The sequence below is a fragment of the Arachis ipaensis genome, chromosome B1 (genome assembly GCF_059453495.1).
Source record: "Arachis ipaensis isolate K30076 ecotype BB chromosome B1, ASM5945349v1, whole genome shotgun sequence".
In the NCBI taxonomy this organism is placed as follows: domain Eukaryota; kingdom Viridiplantae; phylum Streptophyta; class Magnoliopsida; order Fabales; family Fabaceae; genus Arachis; species Arachis ipaensis.
The window spans coordinates 149,760,406-149,782,471 of record NC_142436.1 but is presented as its reverse complement, the minus strand read 5'-3'; the positions used below and the strand labels follow the sequence as shown (position 1 = coordinate 149,782,471).

At 36.1% G+C, this 22,066-nt stretch overlaps 5 protein-coding genes across 7 annotated transcripts; 3 read left to right on the top strand and 2 right to left on the bottom strand.

The window, feature by feature from the left end:
- Positions 1-1,096: 1,096 nt before the first annotated feature.
- On the bottom strand, positions 1,097-4,381 carry LOC107641055 (uncharacterized). The gene is made up of 5 exons (XM_016344567.3): positions 3,460-4,381; positions 3,346-3,382; positions 3,022-3,258; positions 2,859-2,906; positions 1,097-1,604 (listed from the first exon to the last, which is right to left on the bottom strand). Exons 1-5 carry the CDS (start codon positions 3,756-3,758, stop codon positions 1,344-1,346), a joined length of 882 nt encoding a protein of 293 aa, XP_016200053.1. The 5' UTR covers positions 3,759-4,381; the 3' UTR covers positions 1,097-1,343.
- Positions 4,382-11,187: 6,806 nt separating this feature from the next.
- LOC107641029 (Calcineurin-like metallo-phosphoesterase superfamily protein) lies at positions 11,188-14,399 on the bottom strand. 2 transcript variants are annotated; one of them, XM_016344540.3, is made up of 9 exons: positions 14,205-14,399; positions 14,037-14,087; positions 13,783-13,804; positions 13,215-13,329; positions 13,055-13,087; positions 12,461-12,586; positions 12,200-12,306; positions 12,024-12,098; positions 11,188-11,786 (listed from the first exon to the last, which is right to left on the bottom strand). In XM_016344540.3, the coding sequence occupies exons 1-9, from the start codon at positions 14,328-14,330 to the stop codon at positions 11,413-11,415; spliced, it is 1,029 nt and encodes a 342-aa protein (XP_016200026.1). In that variant the 5' UTR covers positions 14,331-14,399; the 3' UTR covers positions 11,188-11,412. The 2 variants fall into 2 exon arrangements, with proteins under 2 accessions (XP_016200026.1, XP_016200036.1); XM_016344550.3 differs by having other exon boundaries at positions 13,584-13,804; positions 14,205-14,328.
- A 649-nt stretch (positions 14,400-15,048) lies between these two features.
- On the top strand, positions 15,049-16,649 carry LOC107641020 (class V chitinase). The gene is made up of 2 exons (XM_016344531.3): positions 15,049-16,153; positions 16,250-16,649. Exons 1-2 carry the CDS (start codon positions 15,085-15,087, stop codon positions 16,270-16,272), a joined length of 1,092 nt encoding a protein of 363 aa, XP_016200017.1. The 5' UTR covers positions 15,049-15,084; the 3' UTR covers positions 16,273-16,649.
- A 180-nt stretch (positions 16,650-16,829) lies between these two features.
- Positions 16,830-18,395, top strand: LOC107620344 (class V chitinase). Its single transcript, XM_016322522.3, has 2 exons — positions 16,830-18,052; positions 18,187-18,395. The coding sequence occupies exons 1-2, from the start codon at positions 16,978-16,980 to the stop codon at positions 18,207-18,209; spliced, it is 1,098 nt and encodes a 365-aa protein (XP_016178008.1). The 5' UTR covers positions 16,830-16,977; the 3' UTR covers positions 18,210-18,395.
- Positions 18,396-19,102: 707 nt separating this feature from the next.
- On the top strand, positions 19,103-21,100 carry LOC107620337 (class V chitinase-like). 2 transcript variants are annotated; one of them, XM_021106185.2, is made up of 3 exons: positions 19,103-20,297; positions 20,408-20,477; positions 20,802-21,100. In XM_021106185.2, the coding sequence occupies exons 1-2, from the start codon at positions 19,187-19,189 to the stop codon at positions 20,428-20,430; spliced, it is 1,134 nt and encodes a 377-aa protein (XP_020961844.2). In that variant the 5' UTR covers positions 19,103-19,186; the 3' UTR covers positions 20,431-20,477; positions 20,802-21,100. The 2 variants fall into 2 exon arrangements, with proteins under 2 accessions (XP_020961844.2, XP_016178002.3); XM_016322516.3 differs by lacking the exon at positions 20,802-21,100 and having other exon boundaries at positions 19,104-20,297; positions 20,408-20,569.
- Positions 21,101-22,066: the final 966 nt, after the last annotated feature.

Here is a 22,066-nt window from a genome sequence, read left to right as displayed (position 1 = left end):
CCTCTACTCCCCTTCGCGTTCTCGCTTTCATTGATCCATTCCACTATTCTCTTACAACTTGTGGCGAATTCTAGTTCCTCCTGTTTGATGTTAGCTTCCTCTAATAGGACTTGTAAAGCCTGTAGCACTCCTATTAGTATTGTTGCACTGCTTGAAATCTCGTTGACTAGAACTCCCATAAAACCCACTACGTGTTCTTCCTCCTTATCCGATAGATAACCACTCAAACTTGTTTTCATTCTGGTCTAATCCGTTGCTCTTCTTTTTGTGAACTAATCTTCTTCTCTTTATGCATTCATTTGTTCTCTTTTTTCATTAAACCACAAAAGCTTTGACTTGTTCCCAAGTGCTTTCCAATTGTACTGTTCTGTTAATGTGTTTTGATCGTAATTGAATCAAGGATTCAGAAAGGGAAAATCTTTTGGAATGGATAAGATGGAGAATGATGCAAAGTTGGCCTTTTTAATTTAGGGCAGAGATGGTGCAAAAAGATTTCCCTTTGAATGATGCAATTTTTCACCAGCTAATTGTTATCAGGTGCTGAGAGTATGATCTGGTTCTTTTCCACGTTGATCTATGTTCTGTCGTGTAATCATAATCATTCTGTTAGAAATCATTTGATTATAGGAAGTTGATCTATGTTCTGTCGTGTAATCATAATCATTCTGTTAGAAATCATTTGATTATAGGAAGGCTTGTTGTACAAAAATCTATTTGATTTGTTAGAAATCATTCATTTGTTAGTTCAGGACTTTTATTAGATATGGCACTCATTCATTTGATCATGTCCAGGACTTTTAATAGGTTACCTTCTACAATGATTCTTCTATCTCTTCTATGAATTGATGCATAAAAGCTGTCTAGATTACTCTTTCCTTCGAATTTTAGGTTAAACCATACAATGCTAATAAATTTGAACTTAAATAACAGCTTTCAGTGTTTTTAAACTATGTCCCAAGTTGGTTAAGTAACCATGCATTTTAAGACATGCCTATCATATAAAATGTAATTACATAACAAACCACAGTGAGATTAGCCTAAAGATAGAGAGGGAGGAGACATGTTTTCCGGAGAATGATGATAATCTATACATAACTTTTTAACCAAAATCAAAAGTTTAAATTATATTAACCAAGCAAACAGTTCTCCACCTAAATATGGTAACAGGATTTGGATCTAAAGACATGACATCATTTTTTTGGATTTAAATCTAATCAATCAATTGATTATCTGCATAATAGTGAATCAAAGTAGCACAGCAAGGTACTACTGTCATTTTGTTCAACAACCAATTAAACCTTGGCTGTGATTCCCTGCATGCAAAAACCTCATAAAACATCAACCTATTTTTTACCAAATCTTAAGCATTTGTTATGTCTAGATTCAGTAATACTAGGATTTTGAGTGAGTTGTTTGTTTGTCTGCTTTGTGAGTGAGAGTTTCTCCATTGCATTTAGAAACTTGCGCAAATACTTTATGTACTCTGGAAATGTCTCAAGGTTGCAATGGCCTCCACCCTTAACCCATAAGGGGTCATATTTTTCCTTGGACAGTTCCCACAACCTTTTTCCATGAGACCAATCAACAATGTCGTCATTCGTTCCCTGCACATAATCCATTACCACACAAAAAATTATTAGTGGTACAAGGTGTTGATTTATTTCGTTAAGATACTGCATATACCATGAAGACAAATATCCATGTTACTATGTCAGCTTTATGGAGTATTGAATTAATGAACAATCACACAAGGAAACACAATAGAACATATCTAATCTCCCATAGCCACATGGGAAAGGCTTCTACAACTGCATCTGCTCTACTCTCCTTATTGAGGCTTCTTCGTCACATGCTTGAATTATGTATTCTAAGGCAATATTCTACTTTCTTCCACAATAGGACAAAAGCACAAAGTGCTAGCAACTCCAATATCAGTAGGCCATACTAACTAAAGTAACAATACCCCTAAAAAGTATGATGGGAGAAGCATCCGGAAAAGGAATGTATCAAAAGCACGTGTCTAAATGTACAGAGTTTTAATCTGATGACAGATATTATCTACATAGTAAATACTTTTTACCACTCCCTTCTATGTTATGATACAATCGAAGTATGACTATCAACCTTCAAATCAAACACGCATGATACTGGATAACATATACATGTTTTATATTTGTGGTTCAACTGTATATTGCCATCGTAAATTCACTAATGAATGTAAACGTTGAGTAGTACTCATATAGTCAAACTCTTTGAAAGCATGACAATTTCAAATAATATTAATTGATATCTCAAGTTTCTGATGTTTCAATTTCACCCTAGAACCGACAGCACATTGTTTTTACTTGCAGCAGTAATTCATCTTGGGTCTTATAATTTATGAAAGTGAAGAGATTGAGTCAAAATTTTACCATCTTGGTAAAATAATCTAAAGGACATTTTGCAGACAAGTGGAACAACCAAAAGCAAAAGAGAAGTACAACTTGGATACAAGCACCAAGAAAGCGTTGGAAAAGTAGAAAAGTTAAAGTCCAACCAAATCAGCTGAAACTGGAAAGGAAAAGTCTAATATGGTTAAGGATCATTGATTTGCTTTGTGGGACATTTGCAATCAAATCAAGCCTTCAGCTTAATTAATTAACATTCTCATCTGTTTTTACAAATCAATCTAAATAATTCCCAGAATCCACCCCTCCCCACCTTTTATTATTTAGGCCTAACAAAGCCTCTATACGAAGAAACCGTTGTCAGAGCTAGCAACAAATAAAAGCATCACTAAAGAAGGTGATTGTGAAGTTTAAGCAAAGAAAAAGACATAATTGCAGAAACGTAAATAGAAAGGGATACACTATACTCACATGTATAACAAACACTGGACAATTGACATGCCGTATTTTGTCTATATTCTGAAATGATGAAAAGAGATTATTTTGTGAATACAGAAACAACACAGAGGTGAATATTATGAGAGCAATTAATTAACAATCATGAAAGAAGAAGAACAGAAACAGAGAAACTTACTTTGAAAATGTCAAACCAAAATGTCATTTTGACAGGGTAGAGGACCCTTATCCCAGATAGAATGGCACTGTGAAGGACAACACCTCTCAACTTGTGTAGCTTTGAAGCCAAGTGCAGTGTGGGTCCACTCCCCACAGATTGACCGTACAGAATCAACTCTTCTTGCTTAATCCCATACTCGTTCTTCAAACAACTATATACAGCTTCTATGTCGTAATATGTGTTGAACTCAGATGGCTGCCACAGTAATAGTTTCGAATAAAATCAAATATTTAAGAATACAAAAGGAAATGAATGAATGAATGCAGTTTGACTTTGACTTACCTTACCTGTAGATGCTCCATAACCGGAATAGTCATAACTGCAAACACGTAGAAGGCAGTTAGAAAAAGGAACGGAAACAGAGAAGAAAGGAAAAGAAAAGAAATAGAAACGTGCCTCATGATATTGACACGGAGGTGAGCTCTGAGCTCAATGAAAAGGTCGTGCATCTGGCCCAAGTCAGCGGCATTGCCATGGGAGTAGAGGAAGGTGAACCTGGCGAATGGATGTTTCCAGAAGGTAGCGACTATCTTGTTGCCGGCCTTGGTGTCGAGCAAGTGGACGTCGACGTTCTTGTCAGCGGTGAGACCGGAGAACACCACGGTGCCGTCGTCGTCCCTGTAGACGTCGTAAGTGGGGGGCTCTGGCGGGAAGAAGGCAAATTTAGCCGCCACAGTGCCCGTCACATTCCCCATTAATCACTCACATGAAAGAAAGAGAGGTGTGTAGTAAGAAAGAAGAAAGGTCTTGGAACTTGTTTATTGTGTGTGAGAGATGGATATAGATCCGACCTAAGCGCCTGAGCTGGAACTACCAACAACTACTTCTGCTTCCTACACATAACATCATCTTTCTCTCTCTCTCTCTCCCCTTCATTCATTTACGTTAATTAATTCATTCATTATTCAGATTATACTAATTAATAACCTAGTTTAAGGTTTCTTATTCTTTCATTCATGCTTGCTTTATGCTCATTCGGGATTTAATTTGGAAAAAATCAATGTATTTAATTTCGAATTCTAGATTTAACTACACGTGATTTTGATAAAAGAGAAAAGCTAGGTGGGGTGTTGAGTTTCTGCGTGTCTACCCTTTGGTTTTGTGGGGTTACTGTAATGAAAAGTCAAACTTACCCTTCTTCATTGATTATGGCTTGATATGGATTTTCTTGCCCCCAAGGTGCAGAGGGGCATATTTAATATTTATTGTCCCCTTGAGATAGCTACCAGCGGGAAAATCAATCCTTACACCAAAATAGATAAGGATAAGACTCAAGTTAACGACATTTTATTCCTAAGCCAGAAGTACAATCCAATGTATAATGCATAAATTTAAATGAAAATATATAAGCATAAAATGATATTCCATGTTATTCATTTTCACATGCTCATTTTTGTAATGATAAATTTACTAGTATGGAACAAATTCTTTTGACTATATTTGGGAATTTATTGGGGTCAAAAAATGCACATTTCTAAATACTAAAGGCTTGTGGGGGCGATTTGGACAATTGACTTAAATAAATTAGCTAATACTCCAGGGGATCATACAAAAACAAGGGACTGTGGATAAGAGGAACGGCGACAAAAGAAAGAACGAGAAAAGAGGATTTGAGACGATGGACGGCTAAGATTTGGTCAAATGGAGTAGCGGATCTTCTAAGAGAGGTCAAAGTGGCAGGGGCAGTCAAGATTGTCAGAGTCAGACATTCCTTGTTCACCTTTTCTTTTCTTTTCTTTCATCAAATCTGATGAAATTATTTGAACACTTGATTTTTTTATATGGTACATCAAAGTATGGTATATTAGCGAAGGAATCAAAACTATGAATATTTATGTACCCAAAGAAAAAAAAAGAAAACTATTAATATTTTTTAAGAGTTAATAGTTAAAATTGTCTCTAAAAGATATTTCGATCTCTATTTTCGCCCAAAAAATAAATTTAATCAAAATCGTCTTCGAAAGATTTAAAATTAATCACGTTAGTCCCTCCGTCTATTCTGTCACTAATAACGTTAATTTTGCTGACGTAGCACGTTAATTTTTTTGGCTTTTTGGTCATGGACTGTTAAGCCCAAAAAACAGAAACAGAACTCTAACTACCCAAAATCCGACCCACTCGTATCCACCCCGAAAATCCCTCCTCAACCCATCTGAGTTGCTTCGAGCCTCCATTCTCGTCCCGCTGCAACATAACCCCCGCAATAGTGGTTCTTCAAGCTTCACGTTGCGCACTGTCTCCAGTAACCACCGCCGTCGTCGTCGGATGTTGCAGAGATACCACGCCTTGCCTGAATGCCAACCTCCGCCACCTATCAAGCGTCTTAGATCCCCTACTCCACAGCTGCTGCCACCGCCGCATCAATGGTATAGTGCTCGCTTTTCACTCCCAATCCAATTCGTTGTCCTGTCGCTTTTAGTGGAAATTTTGGACTTAGAGTTTGCTTTCAAACTTACAGTTTTGTTGTCGTTTGCGTGCTTCTTCACGTTGATGTAGTTCTTTATGGTTTTATTCGCATAAAACATTTGCAGTGTAGGGTATTATTGTAGTTGATAACTTGCTGTAGTGTAGATTGTATCGTTTTTTCTTTAGTTTGTTGATTTTGAAGACTATGAGGAGGCAGAAAACTGAACCTTCCAATTCGAGGAGGTTTAGGTTGTCCCAATTTTTGTTTGCTATTAGAGTGTTATATTTGGTTTTCATTTCGTGCACGTTTCCTCAAATTCTGAAGATTGTGTCAACGATAAGTAGGGATGATATTTATGATGGATTGGATGGTGCCGCTATTGTTGGTGGCTCAAAAGGTTCAAAGTTGAGCAAGCCTTTTGTTAGTTCTGTTTATCGATTCACTTCACCGGAGGCTAGAGGATAGCACGGACAAGGATGCTCCCTTGAGACCCAACAAAGTTTCACTGGGGGCTGAAGGCTTGGGGAGAATTAGACACGGCTGATGACGTGGAGTCTGGAGAGAAATCTATCATTGAAAGAAAGCCTGAGTCTTGTCCTTCTTGGATATCAATGACTAGGGATGAATTGCAGAAGAGAGATGGCTTGATGTTTCTACCTTGCGGGCTAGCAGCAGGTTCCTCAATCACTGGGGTGGGGACACCCCATTTTGCTCATAAGGAATATATTCCTAAGCTTGGGAAGTTGAGGAAAAGTGATGGATTGGTTGTAGTTTCACGGTTCATGGTTGAGTTACAAGGACTAAAGTCAGTTGAAGGGGAAGATCGTCTGAAGATTCTTCACCTGAATTCTCGATTAAGAGGGGACTGGAGCAAACGACCAGTTATTGAGCATAATACCTGCTATCGAATGCACTGGAGAATAGCTCAAAGATGTGATGGCTTGCCAATTGAGAATGATGAAGGAATGCTTGAAGAACCACCATTGCGGGGGTTGTGTTGCAGCGGACGGGAATGGAGGCTTGAAGCTATTCAGACGGGTTGAGGAGGGATTTTCGGGATAGGTACGGGTGGGTTGGGTTCTGGGTAGTTAGGGTTCTGTTTCTATTTTTTGGGCTTAACAGCCCATGACCAAAAAGACAAAAAAAACAAACGTGCCACGTCAGAAAAATTAACGTTGTTAGTGACAAAATAGGCGGAGGAACTAACGTGATTAATTTTAAATCTTTCGAGGACAATTTTGATTAAATTTATCTTTTGAAGACGAAAATAGAGATTAGAGTATTTTTCAGGGACGATTTTGACTATTAACTCTATTTTTTAAACATATTTGAGGGGAGTTGATTCTATTTTAATAGGAAACATATTAAAATTTTGAGTTTAAATTGAATGTTTTATTCGTCAAATCAAAGTAATTATAAGTGAATGAAAAATACATTTTACTAAACATATGCTCGTAAGAATATATTTTAAAAGCATTGCAAAAAATATTTTATTAAAAAATATTAAAATAATATATTTTTAATTCTTATATATTTTAAAAATATGTCTTTAGATAAATTTAGGAAAATTTTGTCATCTTGCATAATAGTACAAAAAATACTTCTCTACCACTTTTTTATATAAAATTTATACTTTAATATTATGGATAAGTATTGTTTTGGTCTCTAACGTTGAGGGTCAAAATCGAAACCGTCCCCAACGTAATTGTCGATTTAGAATCAATCTTAACATTTTTCTCGTATTAAAATCGTCCTTTTAATTTTTTTGGACAAAAATACCCTTACCAGCACCAGCACCAACACCAACACCAATACCAACACAAGCAGAAGCAGAAAGCAGAAAAAATCTAGGGGTGTCCATGGATCGGATCCGATCCGCATATCCGCGGTGTTTATCCGAATCCGATCCGAAAATTGCGGATATGGATCCGATCCGCAAGGCTTTCGGATCGGATCGGATCGGATTGCGGATTTTGTGTTGGTATCCGCATATCCGCGTATCCGCAAAAATAAATAAATAAATAAGTAAAATATTCTTTTTATGTTTTATTTTAACTAATAATTATCATATATGTTAAATTATTTTAATTTATTATTCAAGAAAAGTATGTTTAATATTATTTTAAGAGTAAACATATTTAAAAGAATAGAAAAAATAAATTTTATTGATATTTTTTTAATAAAAATAAGCTTTTAAAAATATTTTTGTCTTTTGCGGATATATCCGATATCCGATCCGATCCGATCCGCAAATGTGCGGATCGGATCGGATCGGATCCAACCTTAAAAACTGCGGATATTGGATCCGATCCGATCCGATGATTTTAGTGCGGATCGGATCAAAATTTTGGTCATATCCGATCCGATCCGATCCGCGGACACCCCTAAAAAAATCAACACAAAAGAGATGCAAAAGCTCAAGCACAAAACCAAGAAGCAGAAGCAGAAGAGGCCAAAGCAGAAGAAGCAGAAGCAGAAACTCAAGCAGAAGTTCAAGCAAAAACAGAAAGCAGAGGCAAAGCAAGGAGCAGAAGCCGAAGCAAGAAAAAGAAGCAGATGCAGAAGCCGACGACAGCTCGTGGGCGACGGAGCGACGGTGGTTGGGTAGATTGGTGGTGGCAGGAACCCAGCTCAGCCTCAGATTCCTCTCTCTCCTTCGCGCGCCACCCTCCTTGCGTCGGGCTCCCCTTCTCGGCGACGCATTCCACGGCGGCGTAAGAAGAATGCATGAGCGGCGGCTAAACGCGTTTCCTTTCTTCCCCCTCTCCCAAAACGCGTTTTTTTTTATTTTTTTTTAAATTTTATAATTTTTTATTAAAATATGGGTAGTTTATGAATGAAATTTAAAATTTTATTAAAAAGAACGATTTTAATACAAAAAAAAAATGTTAAGGATGATTCTAAATCGACAATTACGTTGGGGACGGTTTCGATTCTGACCCTCAACGTTAGGGACCAAAACAATACTTATCCCCTAATATTATTAACGGTGTTTTAAAGGTAAAGTTAACAAAATTATTTTTTTTAAACATAAAAAACATTTTACCTTTTATTATTGATAACTACTTGTTTGGGTGATGACTTCTTAAAAACTGGTACTAAGTTTTTCTTTAAGATTGATTATAATTTAGGAAAGTTACCAGGTATATTGGGAATACCGGTGTTCCAGTTGTTTTAACCGTTGATTTTAATTAATATATATTATATATATTTTTTATAATTCAGATCAACGGTTGAAACAACTGGAATACCAGTATTTTCGGTATACTTAAAACTCTTTCTATAATTTATTAATATATTTTATGAATATTTTTTTTAAGTTTTACACTTATATTTGGTATACTTCACTCAATTATGCTATTTATGTATTAACGAAAGGAGGACTGAAAATAATTTAGTCAACATAAAGCTAAGTAACCTTTTTTTAAAATAAAGAACGATACAATTTAATCATCTCTTATTTTTGCGTTAACACTGTGAAAGAGCTAATAATAATAATAATAATAATAATACATCATTAAATCAATAATTCAATATATCATTATTTAATGATATACCAAATTTCACATTAAGAGGTAAAAAAAAAAGATCAGAGGAGTAATTATTTCAAATGCTGCTAATATATACTTTAGTTTTAACAACGTTTCAATGGTAAAAACATTCAAAGCGTGGAAAAGTGCCCTGTCAACCTCAACATTTGAAAGCTCAATGGTTTACCAAACAATGGTACTTGATTAGCTGATTTTTCTGCTTTGTGAATAGATATTTGATCATATTATTGTTTATGATGGCCCTATTATCCTCAACATAATTACCAAGCTTATCCCTTTTATGGCAACCTGCTATAATGTTCATAATAAACTTGCTTTGACATAATTGGCAAGTTACTCCTTCGGTTGGATAATATAACAGTCATTTTTTATATGGCATAACACTCAAAATAATTGAGATAAAATGATTGATTTTCTGTCAATGATTATCTAACTATATTTGATAGTCTTAAATGGTCACAAATATATGCATGACCAACATTTCTCTTCCTTTTATCTCCACTCAATTCATTTAATGATTTCTATATATAAACTCATAGTTTTATAGGCCATTCCCTACATTCGATGGCACTCGATAGTGACAATGGGATAAGGGATAATCTTCCTACAATGATAAGGGAAAACGAAGCAATCAACTAATTCTGACGAAGCAAATCGAAGTATCTAGTTTAGTCGGCAATTTGTCTTGGTCGTATATATATATATAATAATGGAGATAAAAAAAAATAATGTACAACTTTTTTAAAAAAAATATTATTATAAATAATTCATAAAAAACATTATTTTTGTTATTTTTAAAACTGAAGATATCTTAATTGGATTATAAATATTTTATTTGTATTATTTTTATACATCTTCAATAAAAGAATATATAAATAGACACGTTAATATCTATTAATGTACTGTTATATATAATTGTAGATAGGCCAAAATGTTGGCTTTATGGTAGGAAAGCTAGATAGGAAGGTGACTGAGAAATTTAATTGACTAATCTTTAATAGGAGGGGCCTAGAGCATAGAAAAGTAGGAATCCTAATAAATGAAGGTATAATGTTAATGTTCTATCAAATATTTTGAATGAATGAGAGTCCTTCACTTGGAGTATGCTAATTGCTCAACACCCTCTTCTCTATCAAAGATGTAAGGACACTTGGACAGTAAAGTAAGGCCAGCAGAGTGGGGGCAATTGCTGTCACATTCACTACACAATTATAAAATGATGCTCCAAATTTATATAATAAAGTCATTAACAAATTTTTGGCAATGTCAATGGTTGCACCAAGGAAAGTGATTAGTGTTTTAAGTTTTCTTTTAACACTTTTTCCCCCCTCTCCCTGTTATACAATGCTGTAAAGGGAACTAGACGAGTCAAAAAAAGTTCCATAGACTGCTTGGAATTCGGTGCACCAAACCAGACCTTAGAAAGCAAGATAGAAACGACACTGCAAAAATAATACTAGTAGACACTTTTACAGAATGACAATGCTTTAGAATGGAATATAATGGAGATGCTATGCTATTGCTGTGTATGACAGGCTAGTGTTGACAAAAAGAAAGGAATGATTAAAATAAGGCAGTAAATGGTATTAGTTTAAATGTGTCAATCACTAATTTGCATGGTTAATTCAAGAAGTCTAGAGAATGGGACATTACTTTCAAGCTTCAAGTGAGTAACACATTTTTCTATAGAAAAATAAAAGAGAAAGATGAAATATCCCAGTATCAAATCAATAAAAAGGTTGGTCAACCTTCAGCGTCACAGCACTCTTTACCCCTTTACCTTGGGGACCTAATAAATAAAGTCATGGGAAGCATTTCATTTCATGACCAAATGGGATCCCAAACCCCTTAGCCAAAGCCACTGAAAATGTCATTGGGTCCAGAGAAAAAAGCAAACTGGAAAATGATCTATTCCAGTACCAGGCCTATCATCAACCCCAGAATCCATGTACAGTAGTACTTGTTGCAAAAGAAAGTGAAATTTGGCCAACAAAATGGCATCACATGACATGAGACAGGACCAGGTTAAAAAATAATGTGCACCATGGCGGCATATGGAACAACCTGGATAATCCAATAGACCCACATACATCATTCAACATGTAATTTAACCAAATTTGTATCACTAACCAAAACATATGGGTATCCTCTATCTGCAAGTAACACATTAAAGACAGAGAGCCTGCATATTTGGATTACCACATAAATAAAAAGGTACCAATACAAGTATAATAATTATAAAGCACCATATAGATGAGAATTATTATCAAGACATGTCAATTCTACACCGTGGTGTCAACATTAAATACCATGTGTTTGTGTATGAATCAAGTATGATATGATGTGACTTAAGCAAAGGACCTAAAATGTGGAGGATGAGGAATGATGTTCCTAACTCCCTTCGAATAATATATGCTCTTCTTCTAAAGTGGTCCTGTCTTTGACAACCGAGACCCAACTCTCTATTATCTTCACAACTCTTCCTTCTGAAATCACAACCAAAGTAAAGACTCTTGTTGTACCACCAGCCTCTGGTGGTGAGTTAAGGGAACTTTGATCATCCGAGTTCCCCTTGACTTCGTCTAGCGACGTTTTGACTCTAGGAACTATGGCCCCATTCAAATATATGGTGTTGTCAGTGCCGGCTACAACCATTTTCCTAAAGCCTTTGCCATATGCCAGCTCTTTGTGCATGTGGCCAAACACAACCAATGGAATAGAGACTTGATTGTTCTCCTTTATCATGGATATTGCTTGTGCTAGATCTGTTATACAATAAACTAAGTCAAAACAATATCTCATTTCTCGTGGCATGCATTGTGTCTCTTACATCATATTCGCAGTTTGCATTTTAATAATCAAGGCATAGTTCCACCAAAATTGAAAGGGCCTTGATAGAAACGAAAGACAATCTAGACTTGATAGCTAACTTGATTCTGACTACCCAAACACACAATAGGGGATGCCTTTAATTACAACCTAGCTCGAACTTATGTTTTTACCTGGGTCACCATGATCACCATTACCCTTAAATTCCCAATCTTTGCCGCATATATCATTCACAGCAGAACCAAGGCCTACAAAAAAGATAAAAAAAAAAATCAATCTTTATATACCCCAAACTAGCAAGCACCTTTGGAGTTGATATTATTATATCAAAGTTGGCAAGCAATTGCACCTGTAGGTCCATTATGTGCTAGTAATATAAGAAAATGATCCTCTGGTGTGCCATGAGCAGCTTTATGGATTCTCCTAGCACTTCCATCCATGTCTTTAATTCCATATCTAAGAGAAAGCTTAAATTTGATGAGTTGATTTTGAGCAATAATGGGGACTTCAGTAATTATAGAACTTTTCACATAACATGATCCACTACTTGCCAAGGCACAAGAGACCATATGACTTTTGAAAATCAAATTGCTTTTGGTACAATACACACCTTGCAGCCAGGAGCTTTTTGGGGAACAAAGCTTTACCCCCACAGGAAAATGGCCGTCCACCAACAACACTCACTTTTATCATGGGAAAGTCTAAACGTTGATAGGCCACATGCTCCTCGCCAAGGCTGAGTTTTACAATAATAGATTCAGCAATCAACAAATTGATTAAGGAACACTATGGAAAATGCAAATTATTATTGTGATCTATGAAGGAAACTAGCCATGAAAGGAGGGGTTTTTTTTTTTTCGTTTTTAATAAAAAATGGAAAAGGTGCTAAGTATTCATGTTCCACCACAGTAATTGTAACTTCTAATGGGAAGTTTCATGCCCAGTGAGAAACTAGACATCAGTGTCTTAAAATATCTTTTGAACCTTCTAATGGACCAGGAAAAATGGTCCATCATGTCACTACTATTTTATCTTTTGATAACAGGATAATTCTTTAGCCACCCATGGCATTGTAAAATGCATTTCAGCAACAGATTGCATCAACAAGAATATACTTATAAGGTAAATATACACAGCGTAACACTAACAGATGGAAGGGGGAAAAGAATATCCCAGAATAAATATATTCCTTGTAGACTCTTACCATTCTAGCTGAAGCTGCACATTATCCTTCTCACTGGCATGTAAATTGAAGTGTTAGTTCAAAATAGAACTAGATTCACCACATGAACCTCTCCAGAAAGTAAATTTATCTGGACAGAAATAGATTCACAACAACTTTATGACAAACATGTCAATTTTACCTTCCAGAAAATTGCTTAGTAAACCAGGAATCATGGTTTCCCAGTATAACTGCTTTAGGAAATTCAAGATTGGCTACACTCTGAACAACTTCAACATTTTCATCACCAAAATCACCTAATAAAATTCAATACAGGAGGACAATCAAAAGAAGAAAGAAACAATAAGAAAGCGATGGCTCACATAATAAAAAAATCATAGTTAACCTTAACAGTTACATAATGAAGATAAATTAACTGGACATAAACACAACATGAAGTGACATGATGATTTATTCAAGGGTCTGACTAGTAATGTAAGTCATAGTACTAGAATACTCCTCAGTTATCTAAATGCAGATTTTTCACAGGTTACACCAGCTTTATATGTACCAATTAGTCCATGATGAAGCAGTGGCTGCATGAGACTAACACCTAGTGGGGTAAGGGGAGGGTGGATTATGTATATAGCCTTATCCTTGCAGCTTGTGCCTTTCTAGGTCTCAGTCTCTTGAACAATGGCACCAAAATGCATTTAGGAAACTCATCACAGTGCTTTAGGTTGTTGATCAGCTGAAACAAAAAAACTTGCCTGTAAACAGCACCAAATCTGGCTGCACTTCAATATAAGTCTAAATTAGATTGATAGATAGGTGGGATTTACATCTAATGCTTGTTAAATAAGTTGATATGAAAAGTTAAAAATATTTATTTATTATTTTGTTTTGCATGAAAAAAGATAGGAATTTGAGAATCCCTGTATTAGTACTTTATATATATATGCAAAAGGAAAAAGTTTTTCTGATCAACATGAACAAAATTAGAAAGAGGAAACAACAATAGTACCTGCAAAAACTCAAGTGCCTTAGAATCTTCTTCTAAGTTCCAGCAATCGTGCTTAAGAAAAACACGAAGAGCATTACTTGTAGAATTGTTGTAAAAATAGCAAGTTTTTTTGAGTAATGGAGAAAAATAGAAGCTGAGTTCGTAAATAGGAAGAGAAAGAGAGTTTACCACATCGCCGACGACGGCAATACGAACAGTGGATGCGGCCATTGAAGAGCGTGAAGAGTTGTTCCTGCAGCTCAAACTGAAGCTGGAAGAGGAAATGGTTAGCGCGTGACAAGACGCGCCAAACATAGGTGCGGCGGAAAACCTTTGCTCTATCTTCACGCGCTCACCTTACTCTTTGGACTTTGGAACCTGACACGTTATTACAACATGCAAGTTGACTTTCTTTTATTTCTTTTCTTTTTCTTTAAAAAAAATTAAAAGATAAAAAAAACACTCTTTTATTTTTAATATTGAATTAACAATGGTGTTTTTTTAAATTGTGATCTACTGTGGTATTTTTTTTAAAATGTGAGATGATTTAATGTACGGAGTATAAATCGGACCGTCCGATTTTTAAGAGATACAAAAATCGGACTGTCCGATTTTTAGGTTCACAAATTGGACCGTCCGATTTTTATACTCGGACCGTCCGATTTGTGTTTATCCGATTTGTGTACTCCAAATTTTTTTAATTTTTCACACAAATCGTTGAGTCTGATTTGTGTACTTCAAACTTTTAAAATTTTTTAAACATCAGAGGATCCGATTTATGTACCTCCCATAATTTTAATAAATACAAAATATTATCATGTTAAAGTATAATACTATTCTACTTCCGTATCCAAATTTTTTAGTCCAAAAAAACTAGTGCCAAGTGTTTGGATGTCTAGATTGTTTGAAATTTCCAATTCATTCACTTGGTATACATAACTTGAAGAGATCAATTAGCTTACGACGAATGAAAATCAAGTCAAACTCATGGAAACTAAAGATACATTGAAATATTTGATATATATACAAATTAACTCAATATCTTTCATTCATCAAAGGGAAGAAAACAATGGCATTGTTTTCCATTTTCACAATCCTTTTGTTACTGTTCTTATCAAATGCAGAAGCTGCAGTGAAAGGAGGATATTGGTATTATGACAGTGGCCTTGATCCTTCAGACATTGATTCCTCTTACTTCACACATCTCTTCTGCGCTTTTGCACAATTAGATTCCACCACCAACCACCTCACTTTACCTTCAACCGCATTCTCAACCTTCACACAAACCGTTTTGCAGAACAACCCTTCACTCAAGACCCTTCTCTCCATAGGAGGAGGTGGTGATGGCTCTGCTCCTTTTTCTACAATGGCTAACAATAGCACTTCCCGAAAAGCCTTCATAGATTCTTCAATTCAAGTAGCAAGATCAAACAAATTCCATGGCCTTGATCTTGATTGGGAGTATCCCAGTTCAGACACAGACAAGACCAACCTCGGCCTCCTCCTCAACGAGTGGCGCGCAGCCATTGCTCAAGAAGCTAGCTCCTCTGGCAATACACCATTGCTCTTATCTGCTGCGGTTGCCGGTTCTAACCAGATTACAAATTTACAATACTACCCTGCTGAAGAAATTGCAAGTAACATGGACTGGGTCAACGTGATGGTGTATGATCTTTTTGTTCCAGATGGGGCTGGTTCTACACAGCCACCAGCACCATTGTACAATCCAACAGGACTATTCAGTGGAGATCAAGGAATCAATGGTTCATGGATCAATCAGCTTGGTGTTCCACCCAACAAACTAGCAATTGGGTTACCCTTTTATGGTTATGCATGGAGTTTGGTGGATGATAATGTTCATGGATTGTTTGCTGCTGCTAATGGTGCGGGTTCAATTCCTTCTGGAGGTTCAACTCCTGTGTATAGGGATATCAGGAGTTTCATAAATAATGGGGCACAAACTGTGTATAACTCAACTTATGTGACAAATTATTGTTATTCTGGAACTACTTGGGTTGGTTATGATGATACTCAAAGTGTCTCTGCTAAGGTTAATTATGCCAAGGAAAGAGGATTGATTGGATATTTTGCATGGCAAATTGGTGGGGACGATAATAATTGGACACTTTCCAAAACTGGTGAGTTTTATATGAATTTGTTTTATTTCATGCTTTACAATATATGTTCAACGATTTTCTGTTATTTTATATTTTGAAATTCTGATAATATTGCAGCTTCGGATGCTTGGGGATCTTAAGGAGGAAGGTCCGGACACAGTTCACAGAATGATATATGATGTGCAATATACGAATAAGTGTGGTTTCTAATAAGTAATAACAAGGCCAAGGCCAGTGAAGAAATAAGTACCTTGATTTCATTGCCATGTCTTATGTATGTTAAAAGTATTTTCTTTTAGGGTTAAGTACGATTTTGGTTCTTAAGGTATAGGCCGAAAAAAGGTTAGGGACGAAAAAAATTTTCGGCTTATCCTATAAATGGTTTTTCCATTAAAGCAATGAAATTGGATCAACGCTGCAACGCATAGTTATATAATTTAAGGGAATATTTTTTTTCTATCATTCTGTAATCTGTGACATTTCTAAGTTGATTAAACCACAATAAGATGTTTATTAAGTTGTATTATTATTAATTTATTATTATAGTGGTTGGTGTGGTAAGCAAGAATGACATTGGTAGCGGTCCATTTACTTCACGAGAAAATAATAAGATAATATGACAAGAAACAAGTCAAATAATTATGGCGGTATGGTACAAGTAATTTGCTTATTTATTATGTCATTGCTAAAATATAATGACAAACATAAGACAGATATGCAATTCAGATTTCTAAATTCATTCATTCATTCCATGATTTTAGCATAAACAATGATGGGTCAAACAAACGTCATTATATATATGACGGATCAAGTTAACTCCAACATTGACACACAAAAACACAACAATGGCCATCAATACCAAAACGCTTTCACTTGCAATATTCACAATCCTTGTTCTCAATGCAGAAGCTGCAGTCAAAGGAGGGTACTGGTACTATGACAGTGGCCTTGTTCCTTCAGCCATTGATTCCTCTTACTTCACACATCTCTTCTGCGCTTTTGCCAAACTAAATCCCAACACCAACAAGATCACGTTACCTTCATCCACCTTCTCAACCTTCACACAAACTGTACAGAAAAAGAACCCTTCCGTGAAGACCCTTCTCTCCATAGGAGGAGGTGGTGAAGGCTCTGCTCCTTTTCCTACAATGGCTAACAGTAGCGCTTCCCGCAAGATATTCATAGATTCTTCAATTCAAGTAGCAAGATCAAACAACTTCCATGGCCTTGATCTTGATTGGGAGTACCCCAGTTCAGAAAAAGAAAAGACCAACTTTGGCTTACTCCTCAGTGAATGGAGAACCGCCATTACCCAAGAATCCAGAACCTCAGGGAAGATACCATTGCTGTTATCAGCTGCAGTTGCTGGCTCTGATCAGATATCACCGCTGAAATATTACAACGGTGAAGCTATCTCGAAGAACTTGGACTGGGTCAACGTTATGGTCTATGATCTCTTCATTCCAAGTGGGTCCAAAACAACGACGAGGCCACCGGCGCCGTTGTACAATCCGGGAGGACAGTTCAGCGGAGATCAAGGGATAACGGCGTGGATTAATCAAGTTGGAGTTGGCGCTAAGAAACTTGCAATAGGGTTGCCGTTTTATGGGTATGCATGGAAGTTGGTGAATGCTAATAACCATGGATTGTTTGCGGCGGCTAATGGCGGCGGTTCTACTCCTTCTGGAGATGGGACTCCTTTATATACTGATATAAGGAGTTTCATAAAGAATCAGGGGGCAAAGAGTGTGTATAATTCAACTTATGTCACAAATTATTGTTACTCTGGAACTACTTGGGTTGGTTATGATGATACTCAAAGTGTGTCTGCTAAGGTTAATTATGCCAAGGGAAGAGGATTGCTTGGCTATTTTGCTTGGCAGATTGGTGGAGATGACAGCTGGACACTTTCTAAAGCGGGTTAGTGCTCTGCATTTCTTTTAATCAGGGTGTTTAGTTATAGTCTTGTGTTGATTAAAATGTAGTTAAACTAGTTGGTTGTTATTTTTATATTTTAACACTTATTAAAAGATAACCTTTTTGGTACGGTGCAGCTTCTAATGCTTGGGGATCTTAAGGATGAAGGGCAAGGCTCAGTTCTGAGAGTGATACAATAATATGAAATAATAATGTTTTCTATCTACTTGTGTTCCACATTAAATATAGCATGTATTTTCTCTGAGTTGCACTAGAGATTGGAAGTTAAAGTTGTCCCTATATCAAACTTCATCAATAATACAAATCAGGGATATGCAATGCTAAAGGATTATTTAACGGCTAAAAAATTTTGATATGGAAGCAAAATAAATGATATACTTTAACATGGTAATTTTAGGTGTTTTTTAAAATTGTGGGAGTACGCAAATCGGACCTTCGATTCGTGTTTAATAAGTTGAAAAAAAATTCAGAGTACACAAATCGGAGGGTCCGATTTGTGTTAAAAAATTGAAAACACTCAGAGTACACAACTCGGACCATACGAATTCTTTGGTCATGAAATTTTGCTTCACAAATCGCATAGTCCAATTTGCAGCTGATGGAATTTGAAATCTGAAACGTGAAATTCGGACCCTCCGTTTTTCTTGTTTTGATTAATTTTTCTTTTACATTTTGAGAGACATAACTCGCAGGGTCCAACTTCTGCTTCCTCTGATCCCACAACAAGGTGAAGCTGTGAAGCACCCCTCCTCCCCATACACGAGTCCAACACTCCCTTTACTTCCATATTCAAATTAAAAAGTGTTATTTAACATATAGTAATAGTATAGTCAAATTGGGTGTGAAGCATTTAATAAGAAAAATACAAAAATGCAAAAATGCATACAATTAAATTAATACAGCTGCAGCATTAATGTGAAGCTATATCTAGATTGTTAAAAATTTCAAACCCATTCACTTGGTGTGGACACCTTGCATAAGTAAATAAATTAGCTTTGACAAATGATCACACATTTGCTTCACTGGTCAAAAACTTCACATCCAATTCTTCTTTATAAATAAATAAACAAATATCAGAACCTATACACCCCATACAAAAAAAAAAAAAAAAAAACTATGGCTTACTCCAATACTCTCTCACTTTCCATCTTCACAATCCTTGTGTTGATGCTGCAACTCGATTTCTTCTCATCAAATGCAGAAGCTGCAGGAGTGAAAGGAGGGTACTGGTATTATGACAGTGGTCTTGATGCTTCAGCCATTGATTCCTCTTACTTCACACATCTCTTCTGTGCTTTTGCAGATTTAGATTCAAACACCAACAAGATCACATTACCTTCATCCACCTTCTCAACCTTCACACAAACCGTTCAGAAAAAGAACCCTGCAGTGAAAACCCTTCTCTCCATAGGAGGAGGTGGAGGTCCTACTTTAGCATCAAAGTTTTCTACAATGGCTACACAGAACAGCTCCCGCAAGACCTTCATAGACTCTTCGATTCAAGTAGCAAGAGCAAATAACTTCCATGGCCTTGATCTTGATTGGGAGTACCCTAACTCAAACACAGACAAGACCAACCTTGGTTTTCTCCTCAATGAGTGGAGAGCAGCCATTAAACAAGAAGCTAGAATCTCAGGAAAAACACAACTTTTGTTGTCTGGTGCAGTTTCTGGCTCTAACCAGATATCACCATTGCAATATTACCCTGCTCAAGGTATCACCAACAACATGGATTGGATCAACGTTATGGTCTATGATCTTTTCATTCCAGATGGGTATAGAAACTCAACACAGCCACCAGCACCGTTGTACAATCCAAGTGGAATATTCAGTGGATCTGAAGGAATCAATGTTTCATGGATTAACCAGCTTAAAGTTCCACCCAACAAACTAGCAATTGGGTTACCCTTTTATGGTTATGCATGGACTTTGGTGAATGCTAATGTTCATGGATTGTTTGCGGGTGCTAATGGTGCTGGTTCAATTCCTTCTGGAGGTTCAACTCCTGTGTATAGGGATATCAGGAGTTTCATAAATAATGGGGCACAAACTGTGTATAATTCAACTTATGTGACGAATTATTGTTATTCTGGAACTACTTGGGTTGGTTATGATGATACTCAGAGTGTTTCTGCTAAGGTTAGTTATGCTAAGAGCATTGGATTGATTGGATATTTTGCATGGCAAGTTGGTGGGGACGATAATAATTGGACACTTTCCAAAACTGGTGAGTTCTGTGCTAATATTCGAATTAATTAATTCTTTGTTACAATATCAAATTTCTTTGGTTCTGTTTTCACATTCTAATTAGATGATAACTTTTCATTGTATTTGCAGCTTCTAGTATTTGGGGACCTTAAGAACGAAGGCCACGGCTCATCAGATCAGGGGACAGGGCCTAACTGATGTAAGCTATAACAAAGGCCAGGCGAGGGAAAATAAATAAGTAAATAAATGTTTCTATTTCTTAATGTTAAAGGTGGACAATGTTATATCAAACATATAAATAAAGGATTCCCCTAATGAAATATGCATACAATCCCTACAATGGGCTCTTTATTAGGCCCAAATTGAAATTAAAGCTGAAAATTAATTCTAATCCTATTATAGCTGTTTACTTTAATACACTACCAAGTTTTTGCTATTTCCACTTTTTTCCCAAATTCCCAATCCCTTTTGTTACGCTGTTTCTCCTCCCTCCTCTCACTCAAACCCTCCCAATTCGCTGCAGAGCCCCTTGACGGCGCTAGAACCCTGAGCCCCGCAACCTGCAACCGAGGAAGGTCACAGGTGAACGCAAGCGACCTGTGCGTTGCCCTCAAGCTCGGCGCCGTCGCTGAACATCTGGCCTTCACTGCAACCTAGTTGCCGGGCGAGACGCTGCCGATCAGAACTGCCGCCAGGGTATTGGATGTTTGGTGTTCATGATAGATTTTTGGTGTTCATGATATATTTTTTTTGTCCCTTTAATTGGATGAAAACTGTAGTAAGTAATCAGATTGTTAGTTTTCACATTCACATGTATCCATGCTTATTATAGTTTTTATTTTATTTAGATGTTTTTCTTTTTTGTTAATTCTTTCATGGTTTGTATTTTTTTGTAAAATAATGCATGTATGATACGAATACTGGCTTCTGATATGAGATATCAAATACCAATTTTAAGTGATATAGGTACTACTTACTAATTACCATAGACAGCATCCAATATTAAACAGTACAAGGTAGTGAGGTCAATATTAATACACCAATTTCCAAAAATGAATAAATATTGCTGAAGGAAGTGCCTAATAGATGATTACGTGAGCAATATTTTTTTAAGAATTTCAATATGTTTGGCTAAGCAAGTTTCTGCCATTTCCAGGTTTACTATATAATAACAGGTTTAAGTGTTTAACCGTATAGGGTTAGAAAAATCAGATGTTTATGGATTCAGTTTTACTTCTGGACTCAGCTATTCTTAATCCAATTATGGTAGTATATATGTCATTATATTTTGGCTTTATTTAAACATGTAAAGCTTCGAGCCCATTTTATAATTTTAGTTCAGACCATACTTGCACAAATATAACAATAACCCCACTTAACTCAGTTTTCTACCCTTAGTTATGTCACAACGCAAGCCAAAATCTAAGCCATAAAATACCAAGCCTTTTTGCTTTCCTATATTAGTCGAAGTCTAAATGCCTATAAAGCAACACAACAAAATATTGACTGAATTAGTCAAATATTGACTGGATTCTTTAAATGTTACATTGTCGTGTTATCTATCTTGTTTATTGATTATTAATTTGAAAACATATTGCAGGTATCAGCGACGTGACATTAGATTGGTTTTTATTTTTTTTCCTGTGCAATTAGAGGGACATAACCGTGGATCCTATATAACTATTGTTAAGTTGTTGTGATTGTATTTTTTTGGATTCTCTTAAGCATAATGATTGAAAGTGAAAGTTACCATCTAGAGAGTTGCTATTATGACATTTTTTTAATTAT

Coding starts and splice junctions, on each gene's coding strand:
- LOC107641055 (XM_016344567.3), bottom strand. CDS start 3,758: ATGGGGAATGTGACGGGCACTGTGGCGGCTAAATTTGCCTTCTTCCCG. Junction 3,259..3,345: donor ATGGAGCATCTACAGGTAAG/GTAAGTCAAAGT, acceptor TTACTGTGGCAG/CCATCTGAGTTCAACACATA. Junction 1,605..2,858: donor GTCCAGTGTTTGTTATACAT/GTGAGTATAGTG, acceptor GATTATGTGCAG/GGAACGAATGACGACATTGT.
- LOC107641029 (XM_016344540.3), bottom strand. CDS start 14,330: ATGTTTGGCGCGTCTTGTCACGCGCTAACCATTTCCTCTTCCAGCTTC. Junction 14,088..14,204: donor TTGCCGTCGTCGGCGATGTG/GTAAACTCTCTT, acceptor GTTTTTCTTAAG/CACGATTGCTGGAACTTAGA. Junction 13,088..13,214: donor ACTAAGCAATTTTCTGGAAG/GTAAAATTGACA, acceptor TTTACATGCCAG/TGAGAAGGATAATGTGCAGC.
- LOC107641020 (XM_016344531.3), top strand. CDS start 15,085: ATGGCATTGTTTTCCATTTTCACAATCCTTTTGTTACTGTTCTTATCA. Junction 16,154..16,249: donor TTGGACACTTTCCAAAACTG/GTGAGTTTTATA, acceptor ATAATATTGCAG/CTTCGGATGCTTGGGGATCT.
- LOC107620344 (XM_016322522.3), top strand. CDS start 16,978: ATGGCCATCAATACCAAAACGCTTTCACTTGCAATATTCACAATCCTT. Junction 18,053..18,186: donor CTGGACACTTTCTAAAGCGG/GTTAGTGCTCTG, acceptor GGTACGGTGCAG/CTTCTAATGCTTGGGGATCT.
- LOC107620337 (XM_021106185.2), top strand. CDS start 19,187: ATGGCTTACTCCAATACTCTCTCACTTTCCATCTTCACAATCCTTGTG. Junction 20,298..20,407: donor TTGGACACTTTCCAAAACTG/GTGAGTTCTGTG, acceptor TTGTATTTGCAG/CTTCTAGTATTTGGGGACCT.